Source organism: Poecilia reticulata, linkage group LG5 (assembly GCF_000633615.1).
Source record: "Poecilia reticulata strain Guanapo linkage group LG5, Guppy_female_1.0+MT, whole genome shotgun sequence".
Lineage (NCBI taxonomy): Eukaryota > Metazoa > Chordata > Actinopteri > Cyprinodontiformes > Poeciliidae > Poecilia > Poecilia reticulata.
Window position 1 is genome coordinate 21009919 of NC_024335.1, and position 25573 is coordinate 21035491.

Consider the following 25573-nt stretch of genomic DNA (forward strand, 5'->3'; position numbering starts at 1 on the left):
ACGGTGTGTATAAATATATATAAAAGAAATAGTACATGCATGAGGTGCATAGTACATGATGCACCTCAACAAATGTTATAAAAAAAGGTACATTTTTATAGAGTGCATGCACTTCAGTACTCTCTAACCAGCAAAAATGTTAAAAATGTTACCTTAGTTCACTTTTCTTTCTCAGAAATATGCTTGCATAGACTAAAAACAAACATAGTCCCGTTTCTGTGGGACTATGAGACACTATTTATATACAGCAAGCATGTTCCCATGTTGTGAAATTGACTACACAGCAATGATATGATAAAAACTTCATTTGGTGCCATGCTAGACAGATATACTGTTTGCACTGATCACTCACTTCAGCATTTTAAAGATTTGTGTAATTCAGCTAATTCAACTGGGGGCACAGACGTAGCTTGCAGCCCGAAACGATCCAAACACAGGTGAAATAAGTGTTAATACCTAATATCAAAACATAAACAAGAGTTTAAAATCTTAATACTTATCACTCGGTGTAATAAATCACACAATATATTTTTATCTAGACTGTAGCTTCTATTTTAACTAATTGGAAACACTTTAATAATGCTGAAATTTATTTTAAAGAATGGATAATATAACTAGTCTATAATTTGGAGTTCAATGTTAACCTGTCAGTACAACACAATGTGTGTATATATGAAATATTTCAATTATTTTCTTGAGTTTTTTTTTTTCTTAAAATTTTCTAAATTCAAATGAACTGAACTGTAAAACCTGATGTACCATGTCTTAAAAATTCATCTTTGAAATTACACTTTAATTTCTTTTTGGCTCAGTGTAGTTGGTTTAGCACAAGGCTCCTCCACTAGAACAAACACACACTTACACACACATCTAGAGGACACAACAGTAGCACACTGCTCTTTAAATTGATTCACCCATAATCTGGTCCGTGGTATGAAGCATCACTGTGCTGTGTGCGCCTGTGTGTGTGCATGTGTTTTCTGTGTGTGTGTGTGTTTGTGTGTGTGCGTGTGTGTGTGTGTGTGTGTGTGCGTCCATCACCAGGCCCCAGATGATTTATTTATAAAATGTGATTTTCCCCCCCTTCTGGAGCTTTTCAGCCATCTAACTTAAGCACACATCCTCAGTCACTGGTTGCTTTCCTCACAAACACACATGCAGAAAACACACTGACAAACACACACCCAATCAAACACAGCAAGTGGTCAGTCTCAGTCACTCTTTAATGTTACACTGACTCACAGTATTGGCTCTACAATTGAAATTGTACTTTGGGAAATATAAATTTCAGCCCTGTATGTGTGGGATAGAAATTTGTTTCAGGAATCCAGCTCCTATAAAATGTGAGCGTGAGGCTACGTTTCATGTTTGTGTGTAATTGCACTGAAGCGGTTCCTTTTTTTTTTTGCATCCATTTAATCCCTCACATTCCCTTTCCTTATGACTCATGCTAAGGCGGCTCATTTTTTTCCCTGAAAGTAGTCTTAAATCCTAAAATGTGTGCATTTTATGATTTAAGTCCCAATAAACCCAATTTCTATATAAAAAAAAGTTGCATAATTTATATGTTGTGATGAATTTGCCATCCCGTGAGCGGTGGACCTTTTAAGGTCACCTCAAGGCAAATGATGGCGATAATATTGCAAAGTGGGTGTGGTGCTAACTTTTTCAGTCTCCTTTTTCTGTCCTTTGTATGAGTGTGTGTGTGTGGGGGTGGGTGTGTGTGTGTTTGTGTATGAAGTGAAGCCAGTCACACGGAGTGACTGAGTGAGCTCATCTGTTCTTGGGGTCTATAAATATTGTAGATGCCATGTGCCTGCAGTAGACCTTCTCAGCAAGCTACTGTATGATGTCATCCCAAAATACACACATGCACACAGCTGTGCTGCCAAGGACCAGCATCCTTGGCAAAGCTGAGGTGTGTTTACTAAGGATGCAGAGTCCACAGCTGTTTAATGAATTCAGAAGCTCAAACCTGAAGAATTTATTCCCTTTCTTGCTGTGCTACTCCCCTCCGTCATTACTGCAGGCTATATTTGTCTCCGTCTGTGTGGAGATTGCTTTTATTGAACATTTGAAAAACTGTATGTAGTTTATTTTCTTCTACTCTCGTTTGAATTGAGGTCTGCAACACCTCATATTTTAGGAACACAGAGTATTGATTAGCAGAAACCAGCATTATCATTTAGACCAGAACAGCAACACTGGAAATACCAGTGGATTTAAAAAAAATTATTATTCATAACTGGATAAATGAAGTAGGAAACAGGGTGTTTGTCTTTCCTACAATAAAAAGGTTTTATTATGTTGGACTAAGATACGGGTATTTAATAGTTTACTTAGTCTCTTGTTATTAATTTGTAAATACGAGTGAAATTAGTACATTTTTAGTTTTGAACTAAATGCAAACACTTAAGCTAATATAAAGGTCAAATCCTTTAAATTCTTCTATTTTGTATTTTACATATGTAGAGTTTTGGAGAGTGTATTTAGCTTTTTACACATTTTTCCACTTTAGATGCATCCAGGCATCCACTCACTTATCTGAAAAAAAAAAGTTTTAATAGTGATTGAGAAAATGCAATATAATTTCTCCAGATATTTTTTTTGTCCTATTTCACCTTCAGTCCCAATATATACTTTAGGCAATTCCTCCCCAGTCCGTTCTAAATTTGGACCCACTGAGACACTCAGCCTTGGCAGATGATCGTAACCAGCGATCAAGATCACAAGTACACAAAAAAAATTAAACGCAAAGATCTGTCTTAAGCAGCACTGAAGACATTAGGTGATTTTATGTTAAAAAAATGCGTAAGCCACTGCTGGCTCGCAGCAAGAAACCCTTGTTTTTGAATCCTAACCTGACATCTTTCTGCACAGAGTTTGCACGTTCTCCCTATGCATGCGTTGGTTCTCTCCAGGTACTCTGGCATCTTTCCAAAGTCCAAAAACATGACTCATCTCTTTATGTTCTTAGGAATGAGTATGTGTGTGCATGGTTGTCTGTCCTGTGTCTCTAAGTGGCTGTCAGAAAAAGGAGCCAGCTCCCGCGACTCTGAAAAGATAAAACGTTATGTTTTATCTTTTCTAATAGTTGCTAATAGTTTGTATCCTATAGGACAGAAGGTGCCAGAAAGTAAACATAATCCTCTGCTTAACCCTTCTACATTTCAACTGAGACCAAATTGTGTAGGATCTCTGAGGGGCGGATCAAGGAAGGGACAGCCCTATGTCTGCACAGAAACACAAATATGCACAAAGCATAAAGGAACTGTGACAGAACCGCAGGCGGACGCTTAGAGGTGCGAGCAGGACCAAGGGCAGGCAGTAAGGGAGCAGGATCTACGTAAGGGACACTAAATTGTATGTGCAAACGTAAGAGGATGGCGCCGTGCCACGGGGGGGTGAGAGGAAGACTGGATGCATATTCTGTCGGGTCAGCATTAAACAAGAGCCAAGTAGATGTGTGGTGTATTCCCACCAGGCGGTTGTGTTGAGAGGAGTCTGTGTGTATATGTGTGAAATTGTGTGTGAGCCAACAATGATGTCCCGCAGGAATGAAACGCAATTTATAACGGAGAGGGATGGAAAAGTGATTTTTGCCAAAAGGCAGGAGAAACACAATCCTACAAAGATGAGTTGAACCAGACTACAAATACATCCACAAAATGATTTAGACACATTTACATGCTCCGCTCATAACAAGTGCTTGACTTTCTTTTTTTTTTAATATGGTCAAATTCAGTGAATCCAAATTGCTTTGTAATTTGAACAGATAAACGTCATGCCTACATAACTGTGAGAGGGACTTGCCCGTCAAAAGCAAATTCACACCAAATGATGGGTCAGAAACAGCACTACGCCTCCACTGAATGCAGTCTGTACTTAGTTAGGTGATGTCATTAATACTGCAGCATCATAAAAGTCAAAGAAAAATCCTCTATTAAATATTGTATTGCTGTTCCAAGCTGCTCACTGTCCTCGTCTCCCCCGGCTGTTCAGGATTTCGAGGTTTTTATGAGTAAGGAGGAGGACGGGCGGTATATGGCTTCTTTGCACGGACTAGCTCAAAAATTCAGTCAAGACTGACTGAAACTGAGCTTACTCATGTTCATTATCCATCACTTACTAAACTCTGCACAAACTCCACTCTCCCGATGTGCAAAGTTAATCTTTTCTATTAAATAAAGTCCTCCAAATCGAAACTGTTTAGCAGATGAAGTCATTCATCAGTCACAGCTTGTATGTGAAGGTGTTACCTTGCAAACAACTCAACCATTCTGACTAATCTGCATCTTTGTGAGATGAAAGTATCAGAGATGGGTGGTCAGTTTCTAATCTCAGATTCTCTAAAGTGCTAACATGCTAATTTCAATTTCTGTTTAGGAAATATGAAAGACAGAAAGTATATATTTTTTTATATATTCTGGATACATTTTAACAGTGAAAGTTTCAAAGCTGCATCAATCTCCATCAAGTTCAAGTTTATTTTACAGCACATTTCAGCAACAAGGCAGTCCAAGGTGCTTTACATCATAAAAACATAGAAATACAAAGTCATAGAAGACACACTACACAGCCAACTACCCAGACAACCAGTAAACATTATATTTTGTCAAAGTGCCATCATTACACAAGATCAGTTAATGAACATCTACAGATAATTAAACGTATAACAGGCACAAGGAAATTCAGAAGTATCACACTGCCTCAAAAACGTTTCCCTCTGCCTTTCCTCTTCTCAGCTACGTCAGCATGTTGACACGCGGACTTTCTCCGCTGCTGGAGCATGCTGTGCTAGTTCCCATGGGGCGCATGCACAGCAAAGGCACAGGCTTTCAGCTATGATGGTTACAACAATGCTCTTAAGCTTGAAGCGAGCGGGAACGACGTGCTTTTTATAAATAATGGGCGCCACAGAAGAACTGCAGGACACTAACTAACGTGACGGACAACACAACAATGTCCTGTCAATTAAGTAAAATATCACATAGTTTCTGTGAAGCTTTCTGCGATTATTTTTTTTCTCCACATTCCCCACAATGATCTCTGTTTACTGCCACTGTTACAGCTATGCTAAAAACAGACTAATTTGCATCAAAATCAATGAAAAGCTGGCAGAATTCAGACTCCCAAGTTGGCAGACAAGCAGCAGTGCAGACACACCAATGATCAGCCCTTTGCCTCCCTTGCAGTATCTTAGGTAAAAAAAATGATAACTGACATCCAAATCGGTAAGCTGGGATTGTTGAGAAATGACTACAACAAGGCAAGTATGTCCAGGGAAGAGTCTTGGCACTCCCTTTTAATTAAAAATATAAAGCATGAGTGTTTTTAGAAGTTGTTTGGACTGTAAGTATGACAAAAGACAAATCCAAAGCGCTATGATAAGCAATAACATAAGCTGTGCAACAAAGGTGAATACAAAGTCGGATAACCTCAGGAACTGGACAAAGCCTCTTACAGACTGGCCATCTGTTGCTTAGTGTTAGCAACACACATACAGGATGGCGTTATTTAAGTTGCATGATTAATCATTAGAAAGTTTAGGATTGCAGCTATGGCTAATAGTGCAGAAACGCTACTCCCAGAGTTGTCTTGCATTATTCTATATCAATCAAAATCAGTTCAGCAAATGAAGAGTTTTGGTGATGTCCTAACATCCTCAAAAAACCTACACCATCAAAGTACATCAAGTACATAAGTAAAGATGAATCGTCGAAATACCAAAAAAAAACCTTGCTAATTTCAAGAAGAGCTGTCTTGTCAATAAAGACTTTTCTTATTGATTATGAAGAAGGGTATAAATAAGTTTTGACATACTATTTTTGTTCAAATGTAAATAAAGAAATAATTAAGTTTCAAAATTGACACTTTTTTATTGCTTTATTATCTTCTGAGAGATGTCTGTCTGATTTCAGATCAGAAATAAGACAGATTTAATGCAGAGTATGGGAACTGAGTCTTTTTTCTTTTTTTTTTACTATTTTCTAAAATATGTTAATATTTCTTTATTAGTGATTTGCCAACTAACTGCTTACTTTCAGAGAGTGTTGCTTAATGTCGCAGTAAAGAGCTGGAAACCAAAATGAAAAATGCAATGAAAAAACAACAACAATCCTCTGCTTGATTTAAAACAATTTATTTCTATTGTGTGTGTGTGTGTGTGTGTGTGTGTGTGTGTGTGTGTGTGTGTGTGTGTGTGTGTGTGTGTGTGAACCATGCTACAACACACTCATCAACCTGGCAGCAAAACCGAAGTCAGTCTGGACCAATTAAAGCACAGATCTGTGGGTACGAAGGAGCATGTAAGTGTGTGTGTGTGTGTGTCTGTTGAAGCCTGTGTTCCCTCCAGGGTCCCCTTCTTCCCCCATAACCCAGAACACACAAGATGACAGAGATAAAGAAGGGAGAAAAAAAGGAAACACGTTGCCATTCATTGGCCGACACAAGAGGCTCAGTGAGTTTAGATAGGCCTGGAGAGAGGAAACACAGATTCAGATATAGAAGACAAATGATCACACCACAACAACAAAAAAGAAGCGGCTGAAACTGGAGAAGAGAGGTTGGAGGATGAAAACAGATTTGGGGGTTTGGCACAAATGTCTTCTTATAATATGGTCTTCTTATAACTTATATTAGGGCACTTTTCTATATCTTAGTTTTTCTTCAGTACCTTATTTTCTATTTCAGGTTAAGAAATCAAAAATTAAACCTATTATTATGAATATCTGTGATGTGGTCTAGAGATACACAGTGCTAAGTGGACAACAAGCTTCTCCTGCTTCCTCTTCACTGTTGCTTCTTTCTTGGACCAGTTTTTGCTATGTACTTTTGAGCAGACTTAGACCATAATTTGGGCTGTAGTTTATTAAGATGCTATGACTCAGCCTTCAATCTATCTTGTTCACTTAAAGCTTTACATGTGCCCATTTTATCTGCTTCCCACTCATCAACTTCCAGAACAGAACGTTCCCTTCCTGTCTATAATATATAGTGAGTGCCGTAAGACGACATTATAACTGGAGCAGTAATATTTTTTACTTCACCTGACTGACAGACAGTGGTCGTAAAGTAAATTAGATTAACTCTAAATACATTAAAACCTGAAATCAAACTGTCATCCCTATAACACTTGCATGTTAGTCGATGGGCCAATGAGGACAAAGATGTCCTCGTGGACAGTTAATGGGTTAATTAAAAGTTGCAGCCATTCCGCACTTAAATTTTTTTCCATCCATCCATCCATCCATCCATCCATCCATCCATCCATCCATCCATCCATCCATCCATCCATCCATCCATCCATCCATCCATCCATCCATCCATCCATCCATCCATCCATTTTCTACCGCTTTTCCAGGGTCGGGTCGCGGAGGCAGCAGCTTGAGAAGGGAGGCCCAGACTTCCCTCTCCCCAGCCACTTCTTCCAGCTCCTCCGGGGGAACCCCAAGGCGTTCCCAGGCCAGCCGAGAGACATAGTCCCTCCAGCGTGTCCTGGGTCTTCCCCAAGGCCTCCACCCGGTGTTCCAGGGACGTGCCTGGAACACCTCACCAGGGAGGCGTCCAGGAGGCATCTTGACCAGATGCCCGAGCCACCTCAACTGGCTCCTCTCGACGTGGAGGAGCAGCGGCTCTACTCTGAGTCCCTCCCGGATGACTGAGCTTCTCACCCTATCTCTAAGGGAGAGCCCAGCCACCCTGCGGAGGAAACCCATTTCGGCCGCTTGTATCCGTGATCTCGTTCTTTCGGTCAAGACCCAAAGCTCATGACCATAGATGACGGTGGGAACGTAGATCGACTGGTAAATCGAGAGCTTCGCTTTTTGACTCAGCTCTCTTTTCACCAAGACGGACCGGTACAGCGCCTGCTTCATGGCAGACGCTRCSCWRYCCCAATCCGCCTGTCGATCTCCCGCTCCCTTCTTCCCTCATTCGAGAAGAAGATCCTCAGATACTTAAACTCCTCCACTTGAGGCAGGACGACCCCCCTGAGCCGGAGAAGGCACTCTACCCTTTTCTATGTCAAGACCATGGCCTCAGTTTTGGAGGCACTGAGCCTCATCCCGTCCGCTTCACACTCGGCCGCGAACCGGTCCAGTGAGAGCTGCAGATCATGATCTGATGAAGCCAACAGGACCACATCATCTGCAAAAAGCAGAGATGCAATCCTAAGGCCCCCAAAACGGATCCCCTCAACACCTCAGTTGCGCCTAGAAATTCTGTCCATGAAAGTAATGAACAGAATCGGTGACAAAGGGCAGCCTTGGCGGAGTCCAACTCTCACCAGAAACGAGCCTGACTTACTGCCGGCAATGCGGACCAGACTCTGACACCAGTCATACAGGGACCGGTACCCCATACTCCTGGAGAACCCCCCACCGRGCCCCCCGAGGGACACGGTCGAACGCCTTCTCCAAGTCCACAAAACCCATGTAGACTGGTTGGGCGAACTCCCATGCACCCTCCAGGACCCTGCTGAGGGTGTAGAGCTGATCCAGTGTTCCACGACCAGGACGAAAACCACACTGCTCTTCCTGAATCCGAGGTTTGACCCTCCTCTCCAGGACCCCTGAATAGACCTTTTTCTTTAATCTATTTCAAAATTACTGCACTCTACATTATATTCTCTTAAATTTGTATCATGTCTTTTCACATGACAACCAAAAACCTTCGAAGCATTAGCATTTTACGTGATTGAAAACACAAAATAGACGCACATAGTTTTCAGATTTATGCGACCCTACTTTCAACACTTCAGCTATTCTTCAAGAAATGCCAGATTTGCAGGGTGAACAGCTCGTAGTCAGCAGTTCCCGTCCTCTTTTCAATCTTTAATTTGTCGATTTAGCTCACTTTTAATTCCTCAGTTTTATTATAATTAATTACTTGCTTGTTTACTGGGTAAGCATTATTTTTGATTAGTTTGTTGTGTACGTATCTAGAGGTTAAATGTCTGTCTTTTTGTCTTTAACCTCTATCGAGTACTTTGTGCAAGACCAGACTGTATGAAGTGCTCTATGAATGATTGATTGATTGACAGCACTTCTGGAGTTACTGCCTGTTCCTCAGATTAAAGTTGTCCTTGTACAGGCCTGTCAGTTCAGATGGACGGCCATGTTTTGGTGGGTTTACAGTTGTGTCCCGCTCTTTCCTTTTTCTAATAATTGACTGACCAGCTCTGTGAGCTTTATGCTTCTCCACTTGGTCTTCATAATTGTGCTTCTTCACCAATGGTCTCGATTTATATTGAGATTAAAGCACGCACAGATGTACTATTCTAGTTTGAGAACCTCTGGTGACACCGGGTTTGTTTTAGAGGCATCAGAGTAAGCTCTTGCTTACTCTGATGCCTTTGAGAAAATTCATTCCACTTTACATTTATGGGCAACTTTATGTTGGTCTATCACATAAAACCCCTATTAAGTACACCAGCGTTTGTGGTCATAATGTGAGACAATAAGAAAAAGTTAAACGGGAGTGAGAACATTACCAAGACCCTTCATATGCTGCTTTTTAAACATCTGGCAAGTTCTTCAGACACTACCAGAGTGTGTTCGATCGATTCATGTCTGATTGTGTAAGAGGAACAGGATGAGTGAGAGTAAGTCTGCATAAATGAAAAGGTCACTGAAGTGTGAAAAGGAGGGCAAGACGAGATGTTGCAGGGCAGAGCGAGGCAGCTAAGTGTGAATGATGTTCATCTTGCATTGGGCAAACCACGTCACAGCCCCCATTATTATAATGAAGTACCACAATGCTTACTGACCTTCATCATCAATGGACACACACACAAACACAAAGAGAGGCTACTGTGAATATGTGAACACTCATAGAGCTGATTAGGTCAGTTCAGTGAACAGCCATCACTGCTAAAAGGACATATGGAAACAGACCAAATATTTTTTTTTTTACAACATGTGACTGGTAAAAAAAACCCGGTCAATTAAACCATCACTCCGTTTTGTCCAACAAAAGTACATTTAAATTGAAAAACCAGCCCGCCTCGTCTTGACGGACACATTCCACGAAGAGTTTGTACATTTCCGTGTCTTTATAACTTCCCTGTATCTGTGCCCTCATCTTGTGGAGTCAGAGCCAAGCTGTACGTACAAGGACCTGGCTACTCGATCTAAAGCATTACAGGACGATAGCTAACTAATAGACCTCTCAGCACACTCGCTCACAGCCATCACTACCGATAAGGCATGGAGCGAGGCGCTTGAAAGACAGGGAAATAATGAAACCGAGAAAGCAGAAACAACAGTGGGAGAGCGATCCTTTGAAGACAGATGAGATCACGCTTTTTCATGTATTGAATCATTGGGATATATCGAGTCTTCATAGTTCTCAAAGAGAAACATGCACAGACGCACACAAATTAAACTCAATGTGACAAAACCTCAGTGAATCAGGAGCAGGAGTTTGTATTTGAGCGTCTGAGTGGATGAAAGTCAGCCCCGAGTGTCTGCTCCAGCCCACATATCTGTGAATGGAGCTGGAAGCAAATGAATAACAGACTGCAGCTGAGAACCGAGGCATGTTGTGGGTGGTGCTGAATAAATAGGTCTCGATTTAATGCAGAGACAAGATGATCTAAGAACCTCGGTGGATGCACAGGCACATGAAATCTCTCGTCCTCCTCTTCACTAAGTACTTGGTGAACTCCCACTCTTTGAATCAGCCCTGGAATATAATAAGGTCAGTGAACGTCTCCATGCGTGCTTTGGCATCTGATTGCATGGCTAACTTCTAACTCGCAGCAAGCTCATGCAATTTTCCTGCGATAAATCCAACTCTGCAGGTACCGTGTGAGTTTATTTGCCCACCTATCTGTGACTGTATGTGATTGTGATGTATCATCCTAGTTAGAGATGTACAATACCAGGAGGTGCTGACTCGGTGTGGGCCATTTATCACTTTGACCATTTTATATAGCTTTGGTTTACCAAAGTTAATAAATGAGCAACATTCAAAGGAATTATATTAAAGTTATAGCTGTTTATTATACAGAACTCTACAAGGGTTTTAGATTGGTGTGAAAAAAAAGATCCAGAGTAACAATGTGTTAAAAAATGCTGCATCTATAACAAGTTGATAATAGTTACAGTACACTTAGGTAGGGCTACCTAAATTACTCCAAGAGCAAATGTTTTGTGAATCCAGAGATTCACAATACATCAGCTAAACATCCAAACAGCAAAAAAAAAAAATCCAAACTCTGCATGACTTAAAAATAAGAAAAGTACTGGGCAAAAATAACACTCACAGTGGAGTTTCAAGGCCAAAACCCATGCTGAAAACAAAACCACACAAAAGATATCTTAATGTTCCACTAAAACCTTTTGGGAAATTATTCTTTTCGCTGATGACACAAAGATGAAGCTTTTTGAAATGTGTGTCCATTACACGCAGCGTACAGCCAAAGTGAGACAAAGCACCAACAGTGAAAGATGGTGTGATGGTCTTGGATTGCATTGGTTTTTTTTGGGTTTTTTTGCTTCCAATAGTGATTTAGTGATTTGATTTATGGAGATAGATCTTCTGGTCATTTACATTACATTCAAATTTACAATAAATTGGCAAACAAAATAGAATAAACTTTGAAAACTAGAAAGATCTAATATGAGCTAATTAATTAAAAACGTAAGAGTGCTCTGCTAATACATATTTTTCACTCTAATCTTGCATATTGGCATGGTATTATATCTTTGGATTAATCTCAAGTTGATTTGCATTGTTTCAGAACTTGCAAAGAACAATATCTTGTTTGATTCTGTTCAGACATACAAAACAGAAGCGTTAAGAGACCATAATGCCACATTATGTTTTAAAAAATTTAAAAAACTCAAAGATGGTTCCATTTTGGTTGGCAGGGAAAGAAATTGAGCGAAGAAATAAAAAGCACTGACTCAGAAGTATTTAAAATACCTTTAGGCTAACTTGTTAAAACTCTAACCACACCAACAAAGCGTTGTTTATTTAGGTCTATATTTAGTACTGAGAGTGATACAATAGTGACTCAGAATGAGCAGAGCTATTTAGAGCCGTCTTTGTGCTTCCAGGCAGAGATTCCCATTCATTCATCAGCGTAAGGTCCAGATTACAGAACAGTGTTGCCAATTGACCCACTGGAAAACCACATCAAACGCACTGAAAGAAGTATTTACGTCTGGTTATCATTAATATTACTCATCCTTTTTTAGAAAAAGACATGGCACATTATCAAGATTTTCAAAAACCAAAGAAAATTTAGGCATAATTATAATTTCATTCTAATTTTCTCAATACTCCACTGTTTTTTTTAAAGGTTAATCCGTTATTTTATTTAGTATGCCCTTATAAATGGAGAAAAAACCACTTGCCATCTAAATAAAGAAACTTGATTTTGATGCCTTTGCTCAATCAAAGTCAGTCATTTCATGTGTCTGTATTAAAAAGCTATCGGATCAATTCTCTCTGTCAGCTTTTAAGAGTCTTTTTGCACTGAACCAGATCTATGGAGAGAAGTGATCCTTTGCACATTACTTATAATTTATTTGTGCAATATTTTCTTAAGATGGAACATTACACTCCATGTCTATTGATCCGTATTCTGATCCTTGTTTAGTGCATCTGATTAATTGAATATAAGAGACTATGCCCCCTTAACCCTCCATTCCTGGTATCAAATACCTCTCAAAATACCTCTTAATGGTTGCTACTGATTATTTCTGTCACAAGATCATATTTTTGATAGCTTATGAGTAAATAAGAGGTAATTACTTTAAGCTATGGTTTAATAAAGAGTGTATAAAATGACCTGAGTGAATAAGAAAAAATGGGAGGTGCCAAAAGTCCTGTATGTGCTGCATGGTGCTAGTCTGTCATATAACATTTCAACAAATAAATTTACATTTTTGGTTCCCCCATGACAAAATGTGGAAAGGTATGAATAGAAAGAGAAGTCGTAAACGACGACGTCAATTTTCTGTCCTGTTTTAGAACTGTAGTCTGCCTGTAGTTTTAGCAATGGTAAGGGAGGAAGGGAACAAAGCCGTTCAGTTTGTGTTGGCCATGCCTCCAAATATTAAATTAACATTACCAGCTGCCTCGTTCAGCTCAGCCCAGCTCAGCTCTCTTTGCAGTGAGGGATAGCTGTTTAAGCTACAGACAAATTCTGGTAAGCTTTTATCGTGTCAAATGGGTGCGTTATGTACTCATGGACAAACATTAGCAACTGGATACAATTTAAAACTTCAACACAATCCACACCTCCAGGAAGCAATTGCTTCTCAACAGCCGAGAGCCCAGACCCTTTGGATGAAGCAAATATTGTAGGACAAGGCACTGGTTTTAACCAGGCTACATTTCTTTTAAATCATACTAGAGTTAATAACGCATTAATTACCACACAACCCATCTTAAGAAATAAGAAAAAAATGTTACTTAATTCAGTTTATAGCGTGTTTATTTGAAATGCACACGCACATCTATCCCACCGTTGTGTCCTTCCCTTAAATCCTGTATTTCCCTTGCAGAGGCATGCTCTCTGCAGTTTCAGAATGTATGCGTGCATGTGTGTGTGTGTGTGTGTGTTATTGACAGTCAGCAGTGGGGGGTTTGTGCTCTGTTGTGAGACACTGACAAGCTCTATTTCATGGAGGAGAGGAAGCATTTTGAAGTTCTTTAAATCCCTTTAAGGGTCCAGTCGGGGACTTAGCTTGAGACGCTTCTGCCTCTGCTTCTGCTTAAATCTCTCTCTGGGAAAAAATTGTGATCTATAGAGTCACCCCCCACCCATCCCTCCAACCTCTTTGTCTATAGGAGAGTGTGCATATTATGGGTTTTGGGTCTCAGCTGATGCATTCAGTTATAGACAGTACAACCTTCACTTTTAAGATATCCTGTTTGTTTTTTCTGACAAAGATGTAATCTCCCCCGGGTTTAAACTGCTAACTCCAGCCCCTCGACCGTACCCCTCTCCACCCCACCCTTGGATGCCTTATCTTTCATTCTGTGAGAGTTGCAGCAGCGAAAGCGAACTGACAGAGTTCCAATTGTGTGGTTGTTAGACACGGCAGGGCTGCTGTGGGCTTAACTGCTGGCTGGAAAACTTCATCTCACATCACCATTCCTCCTCCTTGTCTTTCTCATTCTGTCCTTCGCTGGCCCCTTCCTTCATCCCTCTCGCCTTTGCCTTTGGTGGTCCTGCAGCTCCAATCACTCTGCTCTTATTACAAGAGGAGATACACGCATACACACACATAGATAGAGTGGCTTTTTGTTCTTCCCATTATCAGAGCATGTCCTTCGCTTCGGGGGACTGTCGGATTTGCTTGATTCAGTTTTTATTCTGACTTATTTTCCCTTTGCTAAAACTCTCTCCATAATGTATGTCTGTCTCAATTTCTCACCTTTCCTCTTCCTTTCCCTCCGTCTCTCCCGTGCAGCCGCAGGGACAAATTGGCACCCGGCTGAGCTAAATGTGCATAGTGCTGAGAGCCAGATGGTCCTGGCAGAGGGATGGAGGGAGCAAAGGACGGATGCTACTGAGAGGGGGAGCATCTAATTCATGGTGTAACACAGCGACGTAGGGGAGCTAGCTTTGGACAATAATAATCTAGCAGCGCGCAGGGGTCAAAAACTGTGTGCAGACTCTGGTAAAGATTTGGCAAAGAGGGCGATTCAGCACAGGGACAACATAACGGACTCAGGATAACGGCATGAAGATTGGATGAAACTTTATAAAAAAGGCAAAACGAAGGACTGTCATAGAGAGGATAAGGCAGAGAGATGTTGGTTAGTCAACTGTTATGAGGGAGATTGTTAGTTAGACTTGCAGCTTATTCTAGTTGTACATCTCCTACCATCACGTTATGTGGGACTGTGAAAATGAAAGTGTGGACGTTTTTGACCATTCTTCCAAAAACATGCCATTTGAAGTGGTCAGCTCCTGCTGTGGCATTTTTTCCTGTTTAAGCTAAAATAATTGCCATGATGGGAGGATGTAACAGAACTGCCTAATGTTGACTCTGTTCAACAGGTTAGTGCAAGAAAATACTGGCTTAGTTTTGAGCTTGTCAGTACCTAGCATCTGGTTACCTGCAGTTCAGTATACAAAGATTCAACAATTCACAGATTTTTCTGTAGAACGTGCCCCCAGGATATTCATGGGAAAAGTGCTATTCACAGTTTATTTTATTTTTTAGTCAAGCATACCTAAAATATTCAACAAAAAAACGGAGCTTGGGAAACTGAAATGCTTATGCTTAGTTGACATGCTGGTGGCTGGCGTTTGCAAAACAGCCAATCCAGGAGCTGCATTTATTTTCCTTGGCACTGATTGGCTGTACCTCCAAGAGTGGAAATAAGGAAGACTGTAGACATTAGCTTCTGTGATAACACTGAGATGGTTCCTACTGTGCTTATTAATGCATATTAAGGTATAGTTTGTGAGCAAACTATTAAAATAGGCAGTTAAGCATTTTTAAAGTGTGTGTCAAGTATTAGTGGGGCTCCACTATATGTGCAGTGTAAGAGCCCGTCTTTCATCTTAATCTGATTTAAATTTTGTTGAACTTAGAGAAACTTGAAACAGCATTTTGAGGAGATTGCATTTATTTTTAAGGGTTTAATAGTTCTTAAAAACAAGCTTTGCCTCTGGATGAAATACAGTCTGTAAATATTTTATTGCCTAAAATTTAACCAGTGACGATTTAAATAATTGACAACATTGCTTTTCTCATTCACCCCAAGATGGGTGAATGAGAAAATGGGCATAGAGTCATGAATGACTGCACACATTCGTGACTCTTGTGTCATTTTAGCTGGCAACATCCATAATATATACCTGCAAACTCAAAAAAAAAAAAAACACCACTCTCAACAGTCCAGATTTGATGGCCCATGCTAATCTGGCTGGCACAGGAGCCGAAGCCTTCTCAAGTTTACTTTCAGTTCACAACTACATATAGTACAGAAAACAATATATTATATAGCGTTGCAGTTTGCGCGTAAGGAAAAGGGATTGGAGTTACCGCTAGTACCACTACTTCAAACATATCCTACCTCTTACCTTAAGCACTATTCAATATACAGATGGCAGTTGTATATTGGACTCTTTCTTATAAATCTACTGAGGAAAAGTTATTTCCCCATATATACTGCTGCAGTTTGATTGCTCTTCTCTACGTTTTAGGAAATGAATATCTTCACAGTATCAGAAGAATATGAAAAACAGAAAGACTTTTTCATGTTCAGTAAAACCACCACCTCTGTTTGTTTCGGTGTCAGTCCCTGTGTTACTCTCTCTCTCCCCGACAGAGGAGAGCTTCCTGGTGACGTTCAGCTGCTCACTTCATGCTCCAATTTCCTTCTACCTTAGCTCCACTATTTGGCACTTACATAACAAACAGCATAAGATCTGAGCTTCAGTAACAGACCAATGAGACATAGTAATTTCACATCTGCCAGTGCCCCCTCCTCCCCTCACCTCAATATCCTCCTATCAGGGCGCACAAAGCTGTTTCCACCATCCATGCATAAGCAACTCTAGCTGTAGGCCATACACACTTGCATATATTACAAACACGCACACAGGATGGGATGGAGACATTTGGGAAAAGAAAAAAAAAGAGTCTTTGAAGATCCCAGGTTGGTGAGCTGATTAGAGCCATTCACAGTTTTTTATGAGGAAACCAAAATGTGAAGAAAAAAACAATCCCACTTTGAGTTGTACAATTAATCTGACTTGAATTAAATGTATTGTTTGAAATGTATAATAATTTGATCAAAGGCAGCATTTCTTAGAACTGGTAGCCTTCACTTTTTCAGCAAACTAAAAAGAATTGGTGTGTTTAATTATCATAGCAGCTGATAATTCCTTTGAGTTCATTTAACTGCTTGGTAAATGTTTACTCTTGAAAGGTTATAATACGTTATAATATGCTTTTCCACCTCTAAATACTGCACTAAGAGACCTTGCTGCTCCTTCCTCTGTATTTTACCATATATTATCTTTGACACACACACATACACACACACACACACACACACACACACACACACACACACTCTCTCTCGTACTATAACAGCATGCACAACACACCTTTAGTACAGTATATGGTAAAATATGGTGGCTAAGTGCCAAACCTGCAAGGCTCCTTCCTGTCGGCCTTGATAAAGTAATGTAAAATCTCCTGGCATATCTTAGCAGACCCAAATATTAGCACAGGGATAGAGGTTTTAAGTTCATGTATTTATTCATTGCGACGAGCACAAATTATCATCTGTGATCTACTTCCCCTGTTTCTTAGACTTGCACTACATCCAAACCACTCTGACATGTCTGATCTGAACGACAGCAGTTCTGACAGTATATTTAATGGTTGACATAATAAGTGTTTATACATTTTCTTGCATAAAAATCTGCTATTAAACAGCAGAATATGAAGTGCAGAAATAACACAGGCAAAAATCTGAGACTGAAAACCACAGGAAGGCAATTATTAATCGTGCTATGTGTTTGAGTCGGATTTAATGTGTAATGTTTAACATGCACTTAAAACGAGTGTGTGTCCTAACGACTGGGCCAAACAAGTGGGTCAGTAGCGGGCTTCTAAGACTCTGAGACAGTAGATAATTCATCTGCTTGAATCTGGAGCAGGGAAGCGTTTAAAGCATGCAGAACGCTCACTTCTGGAACCAAAAATGCCCATCAGTGAGTTCATCTCTCACTGATGGGCAGTGAGTTCATCAGTTGAAATTTCAGCTGAAAAGTCTACAAGACTGCTGGATAAAAAAAGCCAAAAAATGTGGTGCTGGTCGTCCTCAACATCAGTCGGATTAACTATAACTCTAAAAAATAACCCTTCTAAGTTTCACTAAGTGAAATTAATTTACACAGTGCAACTCGGGGAAGATGTTCAAAATTGTGCAAATCTTACTTTGTGTTTGCTTCTAATTCTAAAATTAGATGCAAAGATAGAATTGCTCCAAAAATTGCCTTAGCCATACTTTGGATGTAATTCCTTCTCATTTTAACACTCTGTGAGTGTTTCTGTACTCACAGAGTACAGAAACACATTACGTTTCCTCAAAAGCTCTAGAAGATGGCCTAAAACAAACAATTACAATATATACTTATGTTGTAAATAATTACAAACAAGGTAAAAATAAAATTCTGTAACAGAAGAGGATTTCAGAATTTGATTCAAGGCTTGAGCTTCTATTGAGACTCAGATTAGATTTGGTTTGAAAGAAAATGAAGAGTATTTTGGACTCCTGTCTTTTTGAGACAATGTTCTGCGGTAATCCTGTCGATGCCACTTGGTTGTGCGCTGGCCAAATGACAACCACAGCAGCAGTACGTTACGACCACAGAGTGAGGGAAGTATTACTGGACTCCTGGGTCAGTGAGGAGTGAAATGAGCTGAGGGAGAGTGATCGACAGATAGAAAGACACCACCAACGTACGAAAAATAGGAAACTAATAATAGAGTGCCAGATGAAGAGGCTTGTAAATCGATTTGACCTGCTGCTAAAGGAAGATTTCACCAAGCTTTAGCTGGCAGCACCTGAGGGAAAACGAGGGTGGGAACTTTTGCACGTACAGTAACCTCAGGCATATACTCTTGTAAACAAAAACCGTCTGACAGTTTAAGAGTCCGTACAAGGGCACACAGAAAGCAACAACTACTCTTGATATGGGTAAACAACAAAACATGTGGAACCTACGTACATGTGAGCATGTAGGTGTTTATCGGTGTGGAGACAGAGAGGGTGAAAGTGAAACAGAGACGATTGTTTTGGAAGGGCACTGAGGTGTGTATCTTTATCTCAGCTAGCATGCAGCGGCAAAAATAGCTAGTGTTGTGTCTGACTGGAACAGGTGTCTAAACACACATATACACACGCACACACTATTGTACACTACATAGACGTCTTCCAAAACAATTTACTCTTAGAAGGGGACTACCATTTCCTTTGACAGCGTCGGAACAGTTTTCTTCACACACAAAACGAACAATGTGTCTGAGCGTGTGCGATGCCAGAATCCAAACGTAAGCTTGAGACGCGCGTGTGCGGGCGCTTGTGCGTTCTTATATCTTCATTTGTCTACGGCAAGCCCGTCTCCTAGAGCTGCAGTAGGAGCATTATGTTCAATAATGGGCTGACATGTTAATCTGAAACTCTTATTCTCTGCAGCTAATGAAGATATTCATTCTTGCCTATATGAATATGTTGCATGTGTGCGTGGGTGATGAAATGTCTGCGGTGTGCCATTTTTTAATCACGCTGCTGAAGCAAACACAAGCATGGGCGCCAATGCAAGTTGGGATGGAGGTTTATGTATTTTTGAAGTGAAACGACACTCAAAAAAAAAAATAAAATAAAATCCCTGAATTTAGAGCCGCTCGTCCTGTTTGTTTGTACGAGTTTGAGTTTGCATGTTTTTAAGGAGACACATGGACTTGACAGTTCTGGGTCAGTCTAGTCCCACTGAGTTGAGAAACCTACAGAGGACCAAACACACAAACACATGTACACACATTATTCATAGGGTGGAAATAAAACATCTGATTGGCAAAAGGGAACAAAGTAGCTCTTAGATCAAGGTTTACTACTATACTAAAATGTGTGCAAGAGTGAGCACCTAAGAGGCCTGAAAATATATATATAAAAAAGCTCACATATGCAGCCACTGCTTACTCAAGGGCAACATAACAGTAAAGACTGGAGCAAAACCAAAACCTGTGATATTATGTTGACCTGAGGACATAAATACACATGTAGTGCCCATGTGGAGAGAAGTTAGCCTAATTTCCACTGACAGAATAGGATACAGGGGGTCAGGAGCCTCACCAGCGCGCTCTAATATATTCATCACACCTGAACTTGAGACATCAGCTACAGTATGTGTTTTTTCCACACTTCCCACTCATCATTATAAACTGCACCCTGCTCTTTGCGCAGTAATGCATCGAAAACAGGCAATCCTCATTCCTCAGCCGAGCAGTTAAACTGAGAGGAAATCAATTCCAGAGATTTTTCTCATTTTTCTCCATCACTTTATCCCCCTCACCTCCCGTCCGTCCGTGGCAACATCTCTTGGTTCGGTGTGTAAGGGGATTGACCACTCTAAAGTTTAGCATGCAGGAATGCATAAGGCTGCATAGAGTTTGAAGAGCTGAAGCAAGAGCATTCATATGTTTCCTTTATTTGACCAAAGTTTCAGAGATCATAGATCTCTTATAAAAGAGAGACCCAGCTGAGATGCATATACAGCCATAAATATTGTTTCACCTGGACACCCAAGAACTAAACGAATGTTGCATTTTTAACACAAACACTTCAATGCAGGACTTTAGATATCAGAGCCTTATCTTCTAAGAAAGCTGTCCACAAACTGGGAGAGTGTGATTACAGGAAGGTTTGACTCTCAACGATATATAGGATATGAAACTGACAGTAAATCCTTCTTCATGTGTCTTTGGTAGTTTTATGTGTTTTCTGTCTGACTGGAGACGTTTGTGGACTTCTTTCTGAGGTTGGACAGTGACTTTCAGAATGAGAGTGGCCCATTATGCACAACAAAATTGCATATAGCAGTCTATATGTCTTGATGTTTAATTTGTTTTACACCTGCAGCAGTAACTATCGGAAACACTAGGTTAAAGAATTTTGAAAGAGCGCCTCTACTTCTGGCAAGTACTTATTAAGATCACACAATGGAGGAACTTACAGAAAAACAAAAGTAGAAACACTTGTGCCCAGTTGGTTACAGTTTGATTATTTGATTTCCTTTTTTGATGAAAAGTAGGAAGGAATTTGTATAGGGTTTGTATATGAACATGCACCAACGTGAGCTGATGCGCCAGTAACATCAACCACTTCACATTGAAGGACAAGTAAGGGAACACAGTTATCTGTGATATATACACTATTTAATGTACATAGACAAGAAGTCTATGTACATTAAACTTCTTGTCTATGTACATAGACAAGATATGCCAGTTTCATATTTATGTGAAAATCAAAGCAAATATTGCTTCAATAGCAAACTCCTAATAAGAACTTTAGCTCTTTTAAAAAAAAGTTATGAATTTCCTACTTAAAAGAAAATCTGTGATGAGCTAATAGTCTTACATATAAGTATCACCAACTCTTTTTGTTGTTCTCATATTCTCTTAGCTCATTCTGCCCTTGCTTTTCTTGAAGTTGCAAAAAATATACATTTTGTTTTGCAGGGTTAGCAGAGCAGAAAAAGGCTAAACTTGAACTGCACTGTCCAAGGTTATTTCTTCATAAGGGAAACAGAAACAGGCCAGGAATCATATGGGCTTGCAAAAGGTCTGCAGCAAAAACATCTATCTGAATCGCCTGTGTTATACATAATTTGCACGCCGTCCAACAAAGAGAATTAACAGTATCCAAATCTTTAGTCAAATCAAAGCATTGCTTCATATCAACAGCATATGAGAGTGAATTTTGTAGCTAAGTAATCTTTCACTTATTCCCTGAACATGTACAGATCAATCATAACGTCGATGTAGGTCTGTGACTGCATAACTAATACGTGTATTATTGCAGCAATAAAAAAACAAAAAGAAAAAACACGTGGGATTAGAAGACGACCATGACAGCTCACATCAAAAGCTACACATGCACAAAAATGCACACAGATGTGTGTGGAAGCAAGTAGCCCAGGGCCATGTGCTCTAACAAGCAGCCATGTTTCCTCCACAAGAGGCAGCAGCCAGCTTCTCACTCAGCAAGGTTTTTCTCCCTGCTCTGTCTTTTTCTCGCACACAGACGAATACTCGGCACGCTGTGACATCATGCATCACATTTAGACCAGAGGGTCGGAGGGTAACGCAGCTTTATGTGCCGAGGATTCATTGTCGTCATGCACAGTGACTGCAGCAGCCCTTATTCAGCTCTCTTTCGCCGAAACCCGCACACAAAAGTCTGCACATGTGAAACATAACCAGATTTTACAACCAGCTCAGCTCATCTCACTCCAGTTGCACGCAGGTCAGCACGTACAGAAGTTAGGTCGCTTGCACTAAGGTAATTACAAGTGGGCTTTGCCCTCGTCTGCAGGGATCCCAACATGTGGCTCAGCCCTTTACAAACGAAAGCCACGATCTTAGAGCTGAACAATATGCAGAATTGCAATTGCACATGGGTCAGTATGAATACTCCCAGTGTGATGGCCTTCCTGATGTGAGTGGATTGTGGACGTGCATACACAAGTCCACAATACACTATTTTCACAGTATCACAGCTTTAACAACAACAACAAAAAATTGCAAAGCTAAAATATTTCACCAGATTTCACTGGTTGCTTTGCAAGACAGCACAACAATCATATCAATTCTGTTAAAGTAACATTACTTTGATTTGCACAGTTAAAATGTAATAACATTTATTTCATACTTTATTTTAGGACCAATACCTTAAGTAAACATTTTATAACAAACACTTTCCAAATTTAGTAGTTATTTTTGAAACACTCCTTTTAAAGAAGTTTTAACCTTTTTTTGTTAACCTGATATTAGCTGGTTAATTAGCTGGGCCATCTGCTGGGTTGGACATCCTACAATCAACTGTCTTAGCCTGCTAATTGTAGTTTGATAACACAGTTACTTTAAGAAGAGTAGGGTGGTACTCCTTGAGTTACCGTGTCACGATTGTTCATGGTTTTCACAAATAGAAATCTTTCCAATAGCTAACTATGACCATTTCTGATAAATGGGTTCATGTATGATTTCTCCATAGTTACCAGGTCTGCATCATCACATTTTCAACAGACTGCCCAGATGCAGTTTCCAGCTAGCTTTCATATCTTAGGTGACATGCAGGTGTAGGTTTGATACAGAGCAAGTCTGGGTTAAAAGTGAGACCCATACGGGTCCTTTATCTCTTACTGAACTTGAACTGATTTTCTAAATATTTAGTTTGAAGCAACTACATAGGTTGGAGCAACGCATTCGGTTTGGTAACAAAAAATATTTATCTTGCTAATTAAAACATTTCGTTTGAAACTAAGTGTCTTATTACCTCTAAAAAATTATATTCACACCATATTTCATGGTGAAAATATGACTTTGAAAAATGAACCCTCATTTCTTTTCTCTTATGAGGTTAAATAGCCCAAATTATTCTTATTATTTTTTTGTCAGTTTTTGTCTGTGTAACTTAACAAACGGCGCCCCATAGCCACAGGCTATAAATGAATGATGCTTTTTGAAAGAAAGCCCCCCCCCCCCCCCCATGCTCACCTGAGGCAGCGCGGCATTGATCTGCCGCTGGAGCATGTCCCTCTCGTGTAGCGCCCCTTGGAGCTTAGCTTGAGACTGGATGAGGGTCTCTTGTGTCTCCCTGAGGGACTCCAGCAGCTTGTCTCTCTCGTCCAACATGTTGACCATCAGCTGCTCGAAGTTGGCCTCCTGGTCCGAGCCATTCGGGACGCTGCCGGTGCCTCTCGGAGGACCAGCCGAGTCTCCTTCGCTGATGGTCGGCATCACTTCGCACATCATCTTCCCTTTTCTGTGGTCTGGCCGACGTTATGGGACGCTGTCGCTACAACGGGATTAAGAAGGGGGGACGTGGTGGTTAACGAACCTGAGGTCCAGTCTCGAAATAAATGATAAGAGCGGGCCTAATAACGTCGCGCGGCCACGCAGCCAAACCAATCCAAGATGCGCACACGAGCCCCGCTAAGCTGCATTTCTCATGCATCGAATACGCGTTTCCAGGGTCTCTGTGGCCATACCTTATCAGTGCGATTGGGATGAGGAGATGATGGTTGACCTTTTATCCATATTAACCGGCGTTTTTTCCACCCCGTGAGCAGATCCGCCCTGCCGGGCGCGCCATGCACTCACATGTAGAGTCCCCGGCGTGAAATGATTGACAGCTCAGAGGCAGACGGGTAGGTCTAAATGCGTGGTGCTCGAAAAACGACGGATATCATCGCACATGCACTCAGAAAAACACAAAATATCCAGGAGGATATCCCTGTTCCTAGCGATGGCGAGAGCGACTCTTCTCTGCATTAGCCTTCTCCGTTTCCATCCCTGCACACAGCCACCGGACCGACGCTCACTCCTCCTCCCACTTACACACACACACGCACGCACGCACGGTCCCCCTGCACGTACACACACAAGGGAATCTGCTGCAACTGTCACTACAGCCTGTATGAATGAGTCCCCACTACGAGCGCGCACACTGTCTATGCACGTCCACAATCCACTCACATCAGGAAGACCGAGCACAGTCCTGACCTGACAGCTCCTGGGACATGATCCCCGCATCTATCCAGTGGTTTCAGGTTGACCAAGCAGTAGCTACAAACAGATACGCATATGGGGTGCACAGCGCACCCTGCAGGATCTTGACTGAATCAGGGTCGTAAGCACAACTTTTCGACCACTGTCAGGTGTCATTAGCAATCTATTTATTGTGACATTTGTTAGTGAGTGGAATATATTCCATACCAAGTTGAACATATTTTAAAAAAAGAATCAGCTCACCTCTCACGTCTTGAAGTGATGACTATGTGGCGAAGGGAAGAGGCAGATATCATTACTAAGTGATTGAATAAAAAATAAATAAAATGCAAAATTACCAAATTGTAGGCATCAAAGAGAAGGATACAACACAGGACAAACCCAGTCAGGGAGACGAATTGAGTCAAGTCAAGTTTATTTGTGTAGCACATTTATGTAGCATATTTTCATAGCACAAAACAACTCAAAGTGCTTTACTAAAAACACAACACAGTCACCAGTTATTATACAAGCAACGGACATAACTTTTATGGCACAAACATAAAAGAAGGAACTGGAAAATAACTGAAGGAAGCAACAACTACAGTAGAGGGTGAAAACCTCTCAGGGTGCCTGAGGCCCATCCCGCGCTTTGCCCACCAGCTTGCAGCTAATCTAGCATAATTGCTGATGGCAGGGCTAGGAAAGAAAAATTGCTTTACCTAGTTTTTTTTTAAATTTATTTACTTTTAAAAAAAGAAGAAAAGAATGAACTACAATCTAATGACTATAAAAAAAGCAAAAGGTGAATTCAAAACTAATATCCAAAATCCAAAGAATCGTGACACAAAATGACAAATAGCTAAAACGTGATGAAACCCAAACCAAAATGTCACATTCTCAATGTTCATGAGGACTCAGATTAGTGCAATTTGGAAAGGTACAAACTGCAATGACTAAAAGAATGTTTCAGCACATCTCCAAACTCTTTCTTTGTATACATTAGGCCTACAAAGGTCAGTATAAATATAAAGTGCTGCAAAGCACAGTGGTAAACTGATGAAAGCGGCTTGTCTGATCCCACAGACAAGCCGCTGTAGCTTACATTGCAAAAAAATGTAAAATGCTTTTGATAGGAAGACATCAGGATGAACAGTATGTTGCAAAATGGGCTCTGTGTACACTCTTTAATTAAAATAGCATTCTCTGATGGCTGTAGTTGAATATCTGCTATTCCAACAGGTCTGAATTTATCCCTACCTTGAATAACATCGTACCACTGGAGTATAAAGGAGTAAAAAATTAATAAAGAA

The 25573-nt window shown here is 40.5% G+C and overlaps 1 protein-coding gene across 6 annotated transcripts in view; it reads right to left on the reverse strand.

Annotated features, from left to right (window-relative positions):
* Positions 1 to 24331, reverse strand: part of ppfia4 (PTPRF interacting protein alpha 4) — a 60258-nt gene extending 35927 nt beyond the window's left edge. For 3 of the 6 annotated variants that reach the window (XM_008409272.2, XM_008409273.2, XM_008409271.2), the window contains exon 1: positions 23268 to 24226. In XM_008409272.2, coding sequence (XP_008407494.1) covers positions 23268 to 23525 — 258 coding nt within the window. In that variant the 5' untranslated portion in view covers positions 23526 to 24226. Of the gene's footprint in view, positions 1 to 23267; positions 24227 to 24248 lie in introns of those variants that run through there. The other 3 variants (XM_017304956.1, XM_008409270.2, XM_008409269.2) reach the window with 3 other exon arrangements.
* Between the last annotated feature and the right edge of the window lie 1242 nt (positions 24332 to 25573).